This window comes from Pezoporus wallicus, unplaced genomic scaffold, assembly GCF_028554395.1.
Source record: "Pezoporus wallicus isolate ANWC-B61680 ecotype Strahan unplaced genomic scaffold, APGP_CSIRO_Pwel_v1 contig_11678, whole genome shotgun sequence".
NCBI lineage: Eukaryota > Metazoa > Chordata > Aves > Psittaciformes > Psittacidae > Pezoporus > Pezoporus wallicus.
Genome location: NW_026635741.1, coordinates 294 through 19,280, shown reverse-complemented (window position 1 = coordinate 19,280; position 18,987 = coordinate 294). Strand labels below are relative to the sequence as shown.

The 18,987-nt window shown below is 58.4% G+C and overlaps 1 protein-coding gene across 1 annotated transcript; it reads right to left on the bottom strand.

The window, feature by feature from the left end:
- Positions 1–811: 811 nt before the first annotated feature.
- Positions 812–18,357, bottom strand: LOC130593193 (chromodomain-helicase-DNA-binding protein 3-like; the record flags this gene model as incomplete). The annotated part of the gene is made up of 8 exons (XM_057398162.1): positions 812–956; positions 5,526–5,659; positions 6,849–6,934; positions 7,596–7,661; positions 9,077–9,254; positions 12,007–12,173; positions 15,314–15,545; positions 18,202–18,357. Coding segments are annotated over 8 exons (1,164 nt in total), but the record flags the coding sequence as incomplete, so codon positions are not given.
- Positions 18,358–18,987: the final 630 nt, after the last annotated feature.

Sequence of the window (18,987 nt, the reverse complement as noted above, 5' to 3'; positions counted from 1 at the left end):
CCCATGGACGGGAGGCACCCACAGGGCTGGGGGCTGCCCATGGGGGTAAGCAGAGGCTGAGAGGCACCTACGGGTGGGGGGACCCATAGAGGCACCCATGGGTGGGGAGCACCCACAGGGGTAACAAGGAGCACCCATGGATGGGTGGCACCCATAGGGGGAAACAAGGAGCACCCATGGATGGGAGGCACCCATAGGGGAAACAAGGAGCACCCATGGATGGGAGGCACCCATAGGGGAAACAAGGAGCACCCATGGATGGGAAGCACCCATAGGGGGAAGCAAGGAGCACCCGTGGATGGGAACACAGAGCACCCACGGATGGGTGGCACCCATAGGGGGAAACAAGGAGCACCCATGGATGGGACCACAGAGCACCCACGGATGGGTGGCACCCATAGGGGGAAACAAGGAGCACCCATGGATGGGCGGCACCCATAGGGCTGGGGGCTGCCCATAGGGGGAAGCAGGGGCCAGGAGCACCCATGGATGGGCGGCACCCATAGGGCTGGGGGCTGCCCATAGGGGGAAGCAGGGGCCAGGAGCACCCATGGGTGGGGGGCACCCATAGAGGCACCCTTGGGTGGGGAGCACCCATAGGGGGAAGCAAGGACCACCCGTGGATGGGAACACAGAGCACCCATGGATGGGCGGCACCCATAGGGGGAAACAAGGAGCACCCATGGATGGGCGGCACCCATAGGGCTGGGGGCTTCCCATAGGGGGAAGCAGGGGCCAGGAGCACCCATGGGTGGGGGGCACCCACAGGGCTGGGGGCTGTGGGCCCGGGGGCACCCATGGGTGCTGGTACCTTCTTCTTGACGAGGGACATGACCCCGATGCGGGTGAGGACCTGCTGCCGGGACAGCCCCTCCCGGGGGACCCCGTCCGCAAAGGTCTCCGAGCCGTCGGCGCCCGGCTCGCACAGGTGCCGCATGAAGAGGGACACGTAGGCTCTGCGGGGACACAGGGACACCCATGGGCACCCAGGGACACCCAGGGACACCCAGGGACACCCATGGACACGTAGGCTCTGCGGGGACACAGGGACACCCATGGGCACCCAGGGACACCCATGGGCACCCAGGGACACACAGGGACACCCATGGGCACCCAGGGACACACAGGGACACCCAGGGACACCCATGGGCACCCAGGGACACACAGGGACACACAGGGACACCCATGGACACCCAGGGACACCATGGACACGCATGGACACCCATGGACACCATGGACACCCATGGACACCCATGGACACCCATGGGCACCCAGGGACACCCAGGGACACCCATGGACACGTAGGCTCTGCGGGGACACAGGGACACCCATGGGCACCCAGGGACACCCAGGGACACCCATGGGCACCCAGGGACACCCAGGGACACCCAGGGACACCCAGGGACACCCAGGGACACCCATGGACACCCAGGGACACCCAGGGACACGTAGGCTCTGCGGGGACACAGGGACACCCATGGACACCCAGGGACACCCATGGACACCCAGGGACACCCATGGGCACCCAGGGACACACAGGGACACACAGGGACACCCATGGACACCCAGGGACACCACGGACACGTAGGCTCTGCGGGGACACAGGGACACCCATGGGCACCCATGGACACCCAGGGACACCCATGGACACGTAGGCTCTGCGGGGACACAGGGACACCCATGGGCACCCAGGGACACACAGGGACACCCAGGGACACCCATGGGCACCCAGGGACACACAGGGACACACAGGGACACCCATGGACACCCAGGGACACCATGGACACGTAGGCTCTGCGGGGACACAGGGACACCCATGGGCACCCATGGACACCCATGGGCACCCAGGGACACACAGGGACACACAGGGACACCCAGGGACACCATGGACACGCATGGACACCCATGGACACCATGGACACCCATGGACACCCATGGACACCCATGGGCACCCAGGGACACCCAGGGACACCATGGACACGTAGGCTCTGCGGGGACACAGGGACACCCATGGACACCCAGGGACACCCATGGACACCCATGGACACAGGGACACCAGGGACACAGGGACACCCATGGACACCCAAGGACACCCATGGACACCCATGGACACAGGGACACCATGGACACCCATGGACACCCATGGACACCCATGGACACCCATGGACACCCAGGGACACCAGGGACACCAGGGACACCCATGCACACCCATGGACACCCAGGGACCTGTAGGCTCTGCAGGGACACAGGGACACCAGGGACACGCAGGGACACCCAGGGACACCAGGGACACCGGGGACAGCAGGGACACCATGGACAGCAGGGAAACCCAGGGACATCCAGGGACACCATGGACACCCACTAACACCCATGGACACCAGGGACACCAGAGACACCATGGACACCCACTGACACCCAGGGACACCCATGGACACCAGGGACACCCAGGGACACCCACGGACACCCAGGGACACCAATGGACACCCACTGACACCCAGGGACACCCGGGACACCCACTGACACCCACTGACACCCACAGAGCCCATTGACACCCATGGACACCCACTGACAACCATAGAGCCCACTGACACCCATCAACACCCATCGACACCCACTGACACCCATAAAGCCCATTGACACCCACTAACACCCATAGAGACCACTGATACCCACTGACACCCACCAACACCCACAGAGCACACTGACACCCACTGACACCCACAGAGCAGACTGACATCCATTGAGCCCATTGAGCCCTTTGACACCCCCAGAGTCCACTGACACCCATAGAGCACAGTGACACCCACTGACAGCCATAGAGCCCACTGACACCCATTGACACCCATAAAGCCCACTGACACCCAGAGCCCATTGACACCCACAGAGCCCATTGACACCCACAGAGCCCACTGACACCCATAGAGCACAGTGACGCCCACTGACACCCATTGACACCCACAGAGCCCATTGGCACCCACAGAGCCCAGTGACACCCATAGAGCCCACTGACACCCACAGAGCCCCTAGAGCACATTGAGAACCATAGAGCCCTCCCCAGGCTCACAGAGGTGCCGCATGAACAGGCTCTGCAGAGGACACCATTGACACCCACTGACACCCATTGACACCTATTGACACCCACTGACACCCACTGACATCCATAGAGCACATTGACACCCATAGAGCCCACTGATAACCATAGAGCACATTCACACTCATTGACACGCACTGACAACTACTGAAAACCATAGAGCTCATTGACACCCATAGAGCCCACTGAAAACCACAGAGCACACTGACACCCATTAACACCCACTGACACCCATAAAGCCCACTGACACGCACAGAGCCCACAGAGCCCATTGACACCCATAGAGCACATTCACACCCAGACACCCATAGAGCCCATTGACACCCATAGAGCACACTGACACCCATAGAGCTCATAGAGCTCATTGAGACCCGCAGAGTCCATTGACACCCATAGAGCACATTGACACCCGTAGAGCACACTGACACCCATAGAGCTCATAGAGCCCACTGGGCCCCATAGAGTCCATTGACACCCACAGAGCACAGAGAGTCTACTGACACCCATAGAACATATTGACACTCATAGAGCTCACAGAGCCCATTGGGACCCACAGAGTCCATTGACACCCACAGAGCACAGAGAGTCTACTGACACCCATAGAACATATTGACACTCATAGAGCTCACAGAGCCCATTGGGACCCACAGAGTCCATTGACACCCATAGAGCACAGAGTCTACTGACATCCATTGACAACCATAGAGCCTACAGAGTCTATTGACACCCACAGAGCATGTTGACACCCATACAGCATACTGGCACCTATAGAGCTCATGGAGCCCATTGGGACCCATAGAGCCCATTGACACCCATAGAGCCCACAGAGTCTATTGACACCCACAGAGCACGTTGACACCCATAGAGCACATTGATCACCCATAGAGCTCATGGAGCCCATTGGGACCCATAGAGCCCACAGAGTCTATTGACACCCACAGAGCACGTTGACACCCATAGAGCATACTGATCACCCATAGAGTTCATAGAGTCCATTGACACCCATAGAGCACACTGACACCCATTGACACCCATAGAGCCCATTGAAACACATAGAGCACACTGACACCCATAAAGCTCATAGAGTCCATTAACACCCATAGAGCACGTTAACACCCATAGAGACCATTGACACTCATAGAGCACGTTCACACCCATAGAGCCCATTGACACTCATAGAGCACACTGACACCCATAAAGCTCATAGAGTCCATTAACACCCATAGAGCACATTGACACTCATAGAGCACATTGACACCCATAGAGCACGTTGACACCCATAGAGCATACTGGCACCTATAGAGCTCATAGAGCCCACTGGGACCCATAGAGTCCATTGACACCCACAGAGCATACAGAGTCCATTGACACCCACAGAGCACATTGACACCCATAGAGCATATTGATCACCCACAGAGTTCATAGAGTCCATTGACACCCAGAGACCCCATTGGCACCCATAGAGCACACTGACACCCATTGACACCCATAGAGACCCATAGAATCCATTGACACCCATAGAACACACAGAATCTATTGACACCCACAGTGCCCACTGACACCCATAGGGCACACAGAATCTATTGACACCCAGAGAGCCCATTGACACCCAGAGAGCCCACTGACATCCCCTGACACCCATAGAGTCCATTGATACCCATAGAGCCCACTGACACCCATAGAGTCCATTGACACCCATAGAGCACACAGAATCTATTGACACCCATAGAGCCCATTGACACCCACAGAGCACATAGAGCCTGTGTCCACAGAACCCATAGAGCCTGCACCCAGTCTCCCCATAACTAGGGACATTGTCCCCAGACTCCCTGTCCCCATTGTCTCCATTGCCCCCATTACCCCCATTGCCCCCATTGCCCCCATTACCCCCATTGTCCCCAGTGTCCCCATTACCCCCATTGCCCCCACTGTCCCTTTGCCATCAGCCTGTCCCCTCCTCACAGCGCCCCATGGCCTGTGCCGGCCCCAGCCGGGTCCTGCCACCGCTCTGGTTGACCCCAAGGCCAGCACCGGCCCCCCGGGGGGCACAGGGGGACCCCGGGGGTGACTTTATGTCGGGGTGAGGGGGGCACGGGCTCATCCGGCCCCCAGGAACCCGACTCTTGTTGGCGCTGGGATGAGTAAGGGCTCATCATGTGGCTGGGGGCAATGGGGGGCAGAGGGGGCAATAGGGGCAATGGGGACTACAGGGGGCAATGGGGGACATACCTGATACCACCACCCTGTGTCTCCCATCCCCATTGTCCCCATTGTCCCTATTGCCTCATTACCCCCACTGTCCCCATTGTCCCCATTGCCCCCATTGTCCCCATTACCCCCATTGTCCCCATTAACCCCATTGCCCCCATTGTCCCCATTGTCCCCATTACCCCCATTGTCCCCATTGCCCCCCAATGCCCCCATTGACACCCACTTGAACTCCTTCTCGCTCTTGCCACGCAGGTCCCGCACGAGCCATTGGGAGGTGAAGGCGTCCTGGGGGGGCATCCCCCACCTCATCACCGCGTTCAAGAAGGCCTTGCGCTGCCGCGTGTTGAACCCCAGCACCTGCGGGGGCAATGGGGACAATGGGAGCAATGGGGGCAATGGGGGTAATGGGGGAAATGGGGACAATGGGGGCAATGGGGACAATGGGAGCAATGGGGGCAATGGGGGTAATAGGGGAAATGGGGACAGTGGGGGCAATGGGGACAATGGGAGCAATGGGGGGACAATGGGAGCAATGGGGGGACAATGGGAGCGATGGGGGGACAATGGGAGCGATGGGGACAATGGGGACACAATGGGGGTAATGGGGGCAATGGGGGTAATGGGGACAATGGGAGCAATGGGGACAATGGGTACACAATGGGAGCAATGGGGGTAATGGGGGTAATGGGGGCAACGGGGGTAATGGGGGCAATGGGAGCAATGGGGACAATGGGGGTAATGGGGGTAATGGGGGCAATGGGGCAATGGAGGCAATGGGACAATGGGGGTGATGAGAACAATGGGGGTAATGGGGACAATGGGGGTAATGGGACAATGGGGACAATGGAGGCAATGAGGGCAATGGGGACAATGGGGGCAATGGGCATCAATGGGCATCAATGGGTGATAACACACGTCAATGGGTGTCAATGGGTGACACCCAGCATGTCCCATATCTGCCCTTTGTGTTGTGGTCTTCCCCATGGCACCCTGACCCCCCACCCATGGGACATTTGGGGCCATTGAGGATGGGGACCATGGGGACAAGGTCCTCTGGGCATGGGGACATTGGGGACCCTGGGGATGGGGTCTATGGGGATGGGGACATTGGGGACATTGGGGATGGGGTCTATGGGGATGGGGACATTTGGATGGGGTCTATGGGGATGGGGACATTGGGGATGGGGTCTACAGGGATGGGGACATTGGGGACATTGGGGACATTGGGGATGGGGATGGGGTCTATGGGGATGGGGACATTGGGGATGGGGTCTATGGGGATAGGGACATTGGGGACATTGGGGATGGGGTCTATGGGGATGGGGACATTGGGATGGGGTCTATGGGGATGGGGACATTGGGGACATTGGGGATGGGGTCTATGGGGATGGGGACATTGGGATGGGGTCTATAGGGATACCAGGGACTCTGGGGATGGGGTCTATGGGGTCTATGGAGATTGGGACATTGGGGATGGGGTCTATGGGGACAGGGGACAGCAGAGGGGGTTCTATGGGGCCGCTGTGGGGTGCCCCCATGTCCTCACCTCGATGTTGCCCCCGACCCGGGCCAGCAGCGGCGGCAGGGGCTTGTCCTTCTCATTGCGGAGCTGCCGCTTGGACTGACGGCGGCCTGGGGGGGGACAAGGGGGTCAGCACCCACCTATGGCACCTGGAGAGCACCCCAGAGCATCGCGAGCACCCCTATGGCACCCTGACCCCCTCTATAGCGCCATGACACTGCTATGGGACACCCACTGACACCCACTATAGAACTTGGATCCCCTACATAGCACCACGACACCCCTATGGCACCCTAACCCCCTATATAGCACCATGACACTGCTATGGGACGCTGACACCCCTATGGCACCCTGACCCCCTATATAGCACCATGACACTGCTATGGGCCACTGACACCCACTATGGCACCCTGACCCCCTCTATAGCACCATGACACTGCTATGGGACACTGACACCCACTATAGCACTATGACACCCCTACGGCACCCTCACCCCCATATAGCACCCTGACCCCACATATTGCACCATGACACCCCTATGGGACCCTGACATTCCCTATAGCACCTCAACCCTCCTTGCAGCACCCTGACCCCCACATGTGGGTCCCCCCCTCCCCAGACAGGGAGACACATGGGGAAACACAGGAGGACATGGAGGGGGGGACACAAAGGGACACAGGATGGGGGCCATGGGGGGACACAAGGGGACATGGGGGGACCATGGGGGGCCATGGGGGGCCATGGGGGGGGGGGGGGGGGGGGGGCTCTCACCCTCAGGCCGCTCATCGAAGTCCTCGTCCTCCTCCTCGGAGCCCACCGAGTACTCGGACTGGTTATCTGGGGGACACCGTCAGCACCATGGACAGCACCCAACGGCACCCAATAGCACCCAACGGCACCCAACACCACCTCCCAGTGCATCCCAGTGCATCCCAGTGCCCACCTTGGTCCTCCTGGGCCGCATCGTTGCAGTTGACCTCCCTGTGCCCACGTTGGGGGCCAGGGCCTCCTAGATCCTTCCAATGCCTCCCAGTCCATCCCAGTGCATCCCAGTGCTCACCTTGGTCCTCCTGGGCCGCATCGTTGCAGTAGACCTCCTTGTGCCCTTGCCCATGCTGGGGAACAGGGCCTCCTAGATCCTTCCAATGCCTCCCACTCCATCCCAGTCTATACCACTCCATCCCAGTCCATCCCAGTGCATTCCAGTGCCCACCTTGGTCCTGCTGGGCCACATAGTTGTCGTCGACCTCCTTGTGCCCACTTTGGGGGCCAGGGCCTCCTAGATCCTTCCAGTGCCCTTCCAATGCCTTGCAATGCCCTCCTAATGCCTCCCACTCCCTCCCAGTCCATCCCAGTCCACCCCAGTGCCCACCTTGGTCCTCCTGGGCCACATCATTGTAGTTGACTTCCTTGTGCCCACGTTGGGGTCCAGGGACTCCTAGATCCTTCCAGTGCCCTTCCAATGCCTTGCAATGCCCTCCCAGTGCCTCCCAGGCCATCCCAGTCCACCCCAGTGCATCTCAGTCCATCCCAGTCTATCCCAGTCCCTCCCAGTTCCCACCTTGGTCCTCCTGGGCCGCATCGTTGCAGTTGACCTGCTTGTGCCCTTGCCCACGTTGGATGCCAGGGCCTCCAAGATCCTTCCAATGCCTCCCAGTCCATCCCAGTCTCTAGCACTCCATCCCAGTCTAACCCACTCCATCCCGGTCCACCCCAGCGCCCACCTTGGTCCTCCTGGGCCGCATCATTGTAGTTGACCTCCTTGTGCCCGTGTTGGGGGCCAGGGCCTCCTAGATCCTTCCAGTGCCCTTCCAATCCCTTGCAATGCCCTCCCAATGCCTCCCACTCCATCCCAGTCTATCACAGTCCACCCCAGTGCATCCCAGTCCATCCCAGTGCCCACCTTGGTCCTCCTGGGCCGCATCGTTGTAGTTGACTTCCTTGTGCCCATGTTGGGGGCCAGGGCCTCCTAGATCCTTCCAATGCCCTTCCAATGCCCTTCCGATGCCTTGCAATGCCCTCCCAATGCCTCCCACTCCATCCCAGTCTATCCCAGTCTATCCCAGTCCATCCCAGTGCCCACCTTGGTCCTCCTGGGCTGAATCGCTGCAGTTGACCTCCTTGTGCCCACATTGGGGGCCAGGGCCTCCTAGATCCTTCCAGGGCCCTTCCAATGCCTTGCAATGCCCTCCCAATGCCTCCCACTCCCTCCCAGTCCATCCCAGTCCCTCCCAGTCCACCCCAGTGCCCACCTTGGTCCTCCTGGGCCGCATCGTTGTAGTTGACCTGCTTGCGCACGCGCTTGCCCTTGCCCAGGTTGCGGGCCAGGTCCTCCTGCTGCTGCTCGTAGTGGTGCCGCAGCAGCTTCTCCCAGTAGTCGGGGTCCACGTTCTCCTCCTGCTTGATGATCTCCCGCTCGATCTCCTCGATCTGCCGGCACGCAACGGGGTCAAGGGGCACCCAAAGGCACCCACGGGCACCCATTTGGGGGGGGGGGGGGGGCAGCACCAGCTCCACATCCGCCCATTCCGATGGCATCTCCCATCCTCATCAGCATCAGCTCCGTCCTCTCCGTTGTGCCCCACCAACACCTCCGTCGGCCTCATTGCCTCCAGCACCTCCATCTACTCGTCCCCATCATCTTCATCCTCATCCTCTCCATCATCCCCATCTCTACCTCAATCTACTCATCTCCATCATCTTCATCCTCAACCTCTCCATCATTCCCATCTCTACCTCAATCTACTCATCCTGATCTTCATCTTCATCCTGTCCATCATCCCCACCTCAACCTCAATCTACTCATCTCCATCATCCTCATCCTCTCCATCACCCACCTCTACCTCAATCTACTCCTCTCCATCATCTTCATCCTCAACCTCTCCATCATCCCCATCTCTACCTCAATCCACTCATCCTGATCGTCATCCTCATCCTCTCCATCATCCCCATCCCTACCTCAATCTACTCATCCCCATCATCCTCATCCTCTCCATCATCCCCATCCCTACCGCAATCTACTCATCCTGATCTTCATCCTCATCCTCTCCATCATCCCCATCTCTACCTCAATCTACTTATCTCCATCATCTTCATCCTCTCCATCATCCCCATCCCTACCGCAATCTACTCATCCTGATCTTCATCCTCATCCTCTCCATCATCCCCATCCCTACCACAATCTACTCATCTCCATCATCTTCATCCTCTCCATCATCCCCATCTCTACCTCAATCTACTCATCTCCATCATCTTCATCCTCTCCATCATCACCATCCCTACCTCAAACTACTCATCTCCATCATCTTCATCCTCATCCTCTCCATCATCCCCATCTCTACCTCAATCTACTCATCTCCATCATCTTCATCCTCTCCATCATCCCCATCTCTACCTCAATCTACTCATCTCCATCATCTTCATCCTCTCCATCATCCCCATCCCTACCTCAATCTACTCATCCTGATCCTCATCCTCATCCTCTCCATCATCCCCATCCCTACCTCAATCTACTCATCTTCATCATCTTCATCCTCATCCTCTCCATCATCCCCGTCTCTACCTCAATCTACTCATCCCGATCTTCATCCTCATCCTCTCCATCATCACCATCTCTACCTCAAACTACTCATCTCCATCATCTTCATCCTCATCCTCTCCATCATCACCATCTCTACCTCAATATACTCATTCTGATCTTCATCCTCATTCTCTCCATCATCCCCATCTCTACCTCAAACTACTCATCTCCATCATCTTCATCCTCATCCTCTCCATCATCCCCATCTCTACCTCCATCTATTCATCCCCATTCTCTCCATCATCCCCATCTCTACCTCAATCTACTCATCCCCTTCACCGACATCATCTCCATCATCCTCATCTCCACCTCCCCGTCCCCTTCAACCCCATTGTCCCATCACCTCCATCAACCCCATCACCTCCATCAACCCCATTGTCCCATCACTTCCATCATCCCCATCAACCCCATTGTCCCATCACTTCCATCACCTCCATCAACCCCATTGTCCCATCACTTCCATCACCTCCATCAACACCATTGTCCCATCACTTCCATCAACCCCATCACCTCCATCAACCCCATTGTCCCATCACTTCCATCAACCCCATCACCTCCATCAACCCCATGTCCCATCACTTCCATCAACCCCATCACCTCCATCAACCCCATTGTCCCATCACTTCCATCAACCCCATCACCTCCATCAACCCCATGTCCCATCACTTCCATCAACCCCATCCCCTCCATCAACACCATTGTCCCATCACTTCCATCAGCCCCATCACCTCCATCAACCCCATTGTCCCATCACTTCCATCAACCCCATCGTCCCATCACTTCCATCAACCCCATCACCTCCATCAACCCCATGTCCCATCACTTCCATCAACCCCATCACCTCCATCAACACCATTGTCCCATCACTTCCATCAGCCCCATCACCTCCATCAACCCCATTGTCCCATCACTTCCATCAACCCCATCGTCCCATCACTTCCATCAACCCCATCACCTCCATCAACCCCATGTCCCATCACTTCCATCAACCCCATCACCTCCATCAACACCATTGTCCCATCACTTCCACCAGCCCCATCATCTCCATCAACCCCATTGTCCCATCACCTCCATCAACCCCATCGTCCCATCATCTCCATCAACCCCATGTCCCATCACTTCCATCAACCCCATCACCTCCATCAACACCATTGTCCCATCACTTCCATCAACCCCATCACCTCCATCAACCCCATGTCCCATCACTTCCATCAACCCCATCACCTCCATCAACCCCATTGTCCCATCACTTCCATCAGCCCCATCACCTCCATCAACCCCATGTCCCATCACTTCCATCAACCCCATCACCTCCATCAACACCATTGTCCCATCACTTCCATCAGCCCCATCACCTCCATCAATCCCGTTGTCCCATCACTTCCACCAGCCCCATCATCTCCATCAACCCTATTGTCCCATCACCTCCATCAACACCATTGTCCCATCACTTCCATCAGCCCCATCACCTCCATCAACCCCATTGTCCCATAATCTCCATCAACCCCATTGATCCCATCACCTCCATCAACCCCACCACCTCCATCAACCCCATCCACCCCACTGCCCCACCACCTCCACCATCACCCTAGCCATGCTCACCTTGTCCTCCTCTCGCACCACGTACTGGGCCACCTTGAAGGAGCTCAGGTACTCGTTCATGTTCTGCACGTCGGCGTCGTCGGTGGCGTCCTGGTTGCGGTCCAGGAGCCGCGCGATGGCCTCATTGTCGTAGTGGATCACGCTGCTGTCCTCCTCCTTGTTGTCCCCTGCGCGGCGGCACGTGGCTCGCATCGTGTAGCATGGACCAGCCTGGCCTTGGCGTGGGCCAATGCGGGCCAACATGGTCTTGGCATGGGCCAACATGGGCCACACTGGCCTTAGCATGGGCCAATGTGAGCCAACATGGCTTTAGCATGGGCCATTGTGGCCTTGGCATGGGCCAACATGGGCCAATGTGGCCTTAGCATGGGCCAATGTGGGCCAACACGGCCTTAGCATGGGCCAACATGGGTTAATGTGGCCTTAGCATGGGCCAATGTGGCCTTGGCATGGGCCAATGTGGGCCAACATGGCCTTGACATGGGCCAACATGGCCTTAGCATGGGCCAATGTGAGCCAACATGGCCTTAGCAAGGGCCAACATGGGGCAATGCGGCCTTAGCATGGGCCAATGCGAGCCAACGTGGCCTTAGCACGGGCCAATGAGGGCCAATGTGGCCTTAGCATGGGCCAATATGGGCCAACATGGCTTTAGCATGGGCCATTGTGGCCTTGGCATGGGCCAACATGGGCCAATGTGGCTTTAGCATGGGCCAATGTGGGCCAACATGGCCTTAGCATGGGCCAACACGGGTTAATGTGGCCTTAGCATGGGCCAATGTGGGCCAACATGGCTTTAGCATGGGCCAATGTGGCCTTGGCATGGGCCAATGTGGGCCAACATGGCCTTGGCATGGGCCAACATGGGCCAATATGGCCTTAGCATGGGCCAATGTGAGCCAACATGGCTTTAGCATGGGCCAACATGGGCCAATGTGGCCTAACTTGGGCCAATATGGGCCAACATGGCTTTAGCATGGGCCACTGTGACCTTGGCATGGGCCAATGTGGGCCAACATGGCCTTGGCATGGGCCAGCGTGGGCCAATGCGGGCCCACATGGCCTTGGCATGGGCCAACATGGGCCAATGTGGCCTTAGCATGGGCCAATGTGGGCCAACATGGCTTTAGCATGGGCCAATGTGGCCTTGGCATGGGCCAATGTGGGCCAACATGGCCTTGGCATGGGCCAACATGGGCCAATATGGCCTTAGCATGGGCCAATGTGAGCCAACATGGCTTTAGCATGGGCCAACATGGGCCAATGTGGCCTTAGCTTGGGCCAATATGGGCCAACATGGCTTTAGCATGGGCCACTGTGACCTTGGCATGGGCCAATGTGGGCCAACATGGCCTTGGCATGGGCCAGCGTGGGCCGATGCGGGCCCACATGGCCTTGGCATGGGCCAACATGGGCCAATGTGGCCTTAGCATGGGCCAATGTGGGCCAACATGGCTTTGGCATGGCCAACATTGGCCAACATGGCCTTAACAGAGCCAAACAAGGCCCACCATGGCCTTGGCATTGGCCAACATGACCTTAACGGAGCCAAACAAGGCCCACCATGGCCTTGGCATGGCCCAACGTGCCCTTGGTATGATCCAACGTGCCCCACCATGGCCTTGACATGGTCCAACGTGCCCCATGGCCTTGGCATGGTCCAAAGGCAAAGCATGCTTCAACACGGCCGAACATGGTCCAACAGAGCCTCAGGAAGCCAAATATGGCCCCAAATGGTCCCATTAGGACCTTCCATGTCCCGCCATGACTTTCCACATCCCATCATAGGCTTTCATGTCCCACCATGACCTTCACGTCCCACTGTGACCTCCATTCCCCACCATGACCCCCATGTCCCATTGTGACCCCCATGTCCCATCATGACCTCCATGCCCCATTGTGACCTCCATGTCCCATTGTGACCGCCACGTCCCATTGTGACCCCCATGCAACATCATATCCCCTACCATGTCCCACCATAACCTCCGCGTCCCATTGTGACCCCCTTGTCCCACTGTGACCTCCATGCCCCATTGTGACCCCCATGTCCCACTGTGATCCCCATGTCCCATTGTGACCCCCATGTCCCATCGTGACCCCCAGGTCCCATTGTGACCTCCATGCCCCATCGTCACCCCCATGCCCCATCGTGATCCCCACGTCCCATTGTGACCCCCATGTCCCATTGTGAACTCCATGTCCCATCATGACCCCCATGTCCCACCATGACTTCCATGCCCCATTGTGACCCCCATGCCCCATTGTGACCCCCATGTCCCATTGTGACCCCCATGTCCCATTGTGACCCCCATGCAACATCATAACCCCTGCCATGCCCCACCATAACCTCCATGTCCCACCATAACCTCCATGTCCCATCACGACCCACATGTCCCATCACGACGCCCATGCCCCATTGTGACCCCCATGTCCCACCATGACTTCCAGGCCCCATTGTGACCCCCATGTCCCATTGTGACACCCATGCAACATCATAACCCCTATCATGTCCCACCATGACCTCCATGTCCCATTGTGACCTTCACGTCCCATTGTGACCCCCATGTCCCACCATGACCTCCATGTCCCATCGTGACCTTCACGTCCCATTGTGACCCCCATGTCCCACCATGACTTCCATGCCCCATTGTGACCCGCATGTCCCATTGTGACCCCCATGTCCCATTGTGACCCCCATGCAACATCATAACCCCTCCCATGTCCCATCGTGACCCCCATGTCCCATTGTGACCCCCATTTCCCATCATGACCCCCATGTCCCACCATGACTTCCATGCCCCATTATGACCCGCATGTCCCATTGTGACCCCCATGCAACATCATAATCCCTACCATGTCCCACCATGACCCCCACACCCCACCATGACCCCCATGTCCCACCGTGACCCCCACGCCCCACTGTGACCCCCACGCCACATCGTACCAACCACGCCCCACCGTGACCCCCATGCCCCATTGTGACCCCCCCGTCCCACCGTGACCCCCACGTCCCACCGTGACCCCCACGCCCCACCGTGACCCCCACGTCCCACCGTGACCCCCACGCCCCATCGTGACCCCCACGTCCCACTGTGACCCCCACGCCCCATCGTGACCCCCACGTCCCACCGTGACCCCCACGCCCCATCGTGACCCCCACGTCCCACCGTGACCCCCACTTGCTATCATGACCCCGTCCCACTGTGCCCCCCACGTCCAACCGTGCCCCCCATGCCCCACCATACCCCCCCGTCCCACTGTGCCCCCCACGCCCCACCGTGCCCCCCACGCCGACCCCCGCCCTCACCCTCGTTCTCATCCTTGAAGAGCTCCTCGGTGCCGAACTTGAGGATGTCGTCGAGCTCCTGCTTGGACATGGAGCCGGCCTTGGAGCCCAGCCCCGGGCGCACCACCAGGTGCGTGAGCATCATCTTGCGCTTGGCCACCTGCGTGATGCGCTCCTCCACCGACGCGCGCGTCACGAACCGGTAGATCATCACCTTGTTGGCCTGGCCGATGCGGTGCGCGCGGCTGAACGCCTGCAACGGGCGCATGGCACGTCAGGGGGGAACGTGGGGTAACGTGGGATAACATGGGATAACGTGGGGTAACATGGGGTAACATGGGGTAACATGGGATGGAGTGGAATGGAGACATGGAACATGGCGTTGGCCTGGCCGATGCGGTGCGCGCGGCTGAACGCCTGCAACGGGCGCACGGCACGTCAGGGGGTAACGTGGGGTAACGTGGGGTAACGTGGGATAACATGGGATGGAGTGGAATGGAGACATGGAACATGGCGTTGGCCTGGCCGATGCGGTGCGCGCGGCTGAACGCCTGCAACGGGCGCACGGCACGTCAGGGGGTAACGTGGGGTAACGTGGGGTAACGTGGGGTAACATGGGATAACATGGGATGACATGGGATGGAGTGGGATGGAGACATGGGACATGGCATTAGGCTGGCCAACACGGTGCACGTTAGGCTGGCCAACACGCCTGCAACAGGCACACAGCAAGTCATGGGGTAATGTGGGATGGAGTGGGATAACATGGGATAACGTGGAATGTCATGGGGTAACGTGGGATAACTTGAGGTAACATGGGATAACGTGGAATGTCATGGGGTAACGTGGGATAACTTGAGGTAACACGGGATAACATGGAATGTCATGGGGTAACACGGGATAACATGGGATAACATGGGGTAACATGGGATAACGTGGGGTAACATGGGATGGAGTGGGATGGAGACATGGGACATGGCGTTGGGCTGGCCGATGCGGAGCGCGCGGCTGAACGCCTGCAACAGGCTACATGGCACGTCAGGGGGTAACGTGGGATAATATGGGATAACGTGGGGGTAACATGGGATAACATGGGGTAACATGGGGTAACATGGGATAACATGGGATAACATGGGGTAACATGGGATAACATGGGGTAACGTGGGATGGAGTGGGATGGAGACATGGGACATGGCGTTGGCCTGGCCGATGCGGTGCGCGCGGCTGAACGCCTGCAACGGGCGCACGGCACGTCAGGGGGGAACGTGGGGTGACGTGGGGTAACGTGGGGGTAACATGGGATAACGTGGGGTAACATGGGATAACGTGGGACATCATGGGGTAACATGGAACGTCATGGGGTAACATGGGACGTCATGGGGTAACGGGATAACATGGGACATCATGGGGTAACGGGACAACATGGGATGGAGTGGGGCAACATGGGATAACATGGGGTAACATGGGATAACATGGGGTAACATGGGGTAACATGGGGTAACATGGGGTAACATGGGGTAACGTGGGATGGAGTGGGATGGAGACATGGGACATGGCGTTGGGCTGGCCGATGCGGTGCATGTGGCTGAACACCTGCAACGGGCACACGGCACGTCGTGGGGTAACGTGGGGTAACATGGGATAATGTGGGGGTAACATGGGATAATGTGGGGTAACATGGGATAACGGGGACATCACGGGGTAACATGGAACCTCATGGGGTAACATGGGACGTCATGGGACGTCATGGGGTAACGGGATAACATGGGACATCATGGGGTAACGGGACAACATGGGATGGAGTGGGGCAACATGGGATAACATGGGGTAACATGGGGTAACATGGGGTAACATGGGGTAACATGGGGTAACATGGGATGGAGTGGGATAACATGGGATGGAGTGGGATAACATGGGATGGAGTGGGGTAACATGGGACGTCATGGGATACGGGACATGGAATGTCCTGGGATACAGAATATGGCAGGTGGGATGTGGGGAGATGGGATATGGTAATGGGGTGTGAGCAGGTGAACACCTCCAATGGGACAAGGGATAGCACGGAACAGCAGGGGATGTCATAGGGATGGCATGGGGTATGGGGAATGGGGTGTGGGGTATGGGTATATGTGATATGGGTTATGGGGAATGGGGTGTGGGGCATGGGGTATGGGCAATGGGGTATGGGATGTGGGGTATGGGATATGGGGTATGGGGAATGGGGTGTGGGGCATGGGGTATGTGGAATGGGGTATGGGATGTGGGGTATGGGATATGGGGTATGGGGAATGGGGTGTGGGGCATGGGGTATGGGGAATGGGATATGGGGTATGGGGTATGGGGAATGGGGTGTGGGGTATGGGGTGTGGGGTATGGGGAGTGGGGTGTCGGGTATGGGGAATGGGGTGTGGGATAGGGGGTATGGGGAATGGGGTATGGGGTGTGGGGTATGGGGTGTGGGGTGTGGGGCGTGGGGTATGGGGTATGGGATATGGGGAGTGAGATATGGGGTATGGGGAATGGGGTGTGGGGTATGGGGTGTGGGATATGGGGTGTGGGATATGGGGTGTGGGATATGGGGTATGGGATATGGGATGTGGGGAATGGGATGTGGGATGTGGGGTATGGGATATGGGTTATGGGGAACGGGGCATGGGTATATGGGATATGGGGTGTGGGGCATGGGGTATGGGGAATGGGGTGTGGGGTGGGGAGTATGGGATATGGGGTATGGGGTGGGGGGTATGGGGTGTGGGGTATGGGGTATGGGATATGGGGTATGGGGAATGTGGCATGGGTATATGGGATATGGGATGTGGGGAATGGGGTGTGTGGTATGGGGAATGGGGTGTGGGGAATGGGGTATGTGGAGGAGGTGGGTGCTGGGCGCCACGGGGGGTGCTCAGGACCTGGATGTCGTTGTGTGGGTTCCAGTCGGAGTCGAAGATGACGACGGTGTCGGCGGTCGCCAGGTTGATGCCGAGGCCCCCGGCCCGTGTCGAGAGCAGGAAACAGAACTGCTGCGCCCCGGCGCTGCCCCCCGGCGTCAGCGCCCACAGCACCCCCTACAGGCCCCTACAGCACCCACAGACCCCTATAGCACCCATAGACCCCTATAGCACCCACAGACCCTATAGCACCCATAGACCCCTATAGCACCCATAGACCCCAATAGCACCCCATAGACCCCTACAGCACCCACAGACCCCTATAGCACCCCATAGACCCCTACAGCACCCACAGGCCCCTACAGCACCCACAGACCCCTATAGCACCCCATAGACCCCTACAGCACCCACAGACCCCTATAGCACCCCATAGACCCCTACAGCACCCACAGACCCCTATAGCACCCCACAGACCCCTACAGCACCCATAGACCCCTATAGCACCCACAGACCCCTACAGCACCCATAGACCCCTATAGCACCCACAGGCCCCTACAGCACCCACAGACCCCTATAGCACCCCATAGACCCCTACAGCACCCACAGACCCCTATAGCAACCACAGACCCCTATAGCACCCCATAGACCCCTACAGCACCCATAGACCCCTACAGCACCCCACAGACCCCTACAGCACCCACAGACCCCTATAGCACCCCATAGACCCCTAAAGCACCCACAGACCCCTATAGCACCCCATAGACCCCTACAGCACCCATAGACCCCTATAGCACCCACAAACCCCTA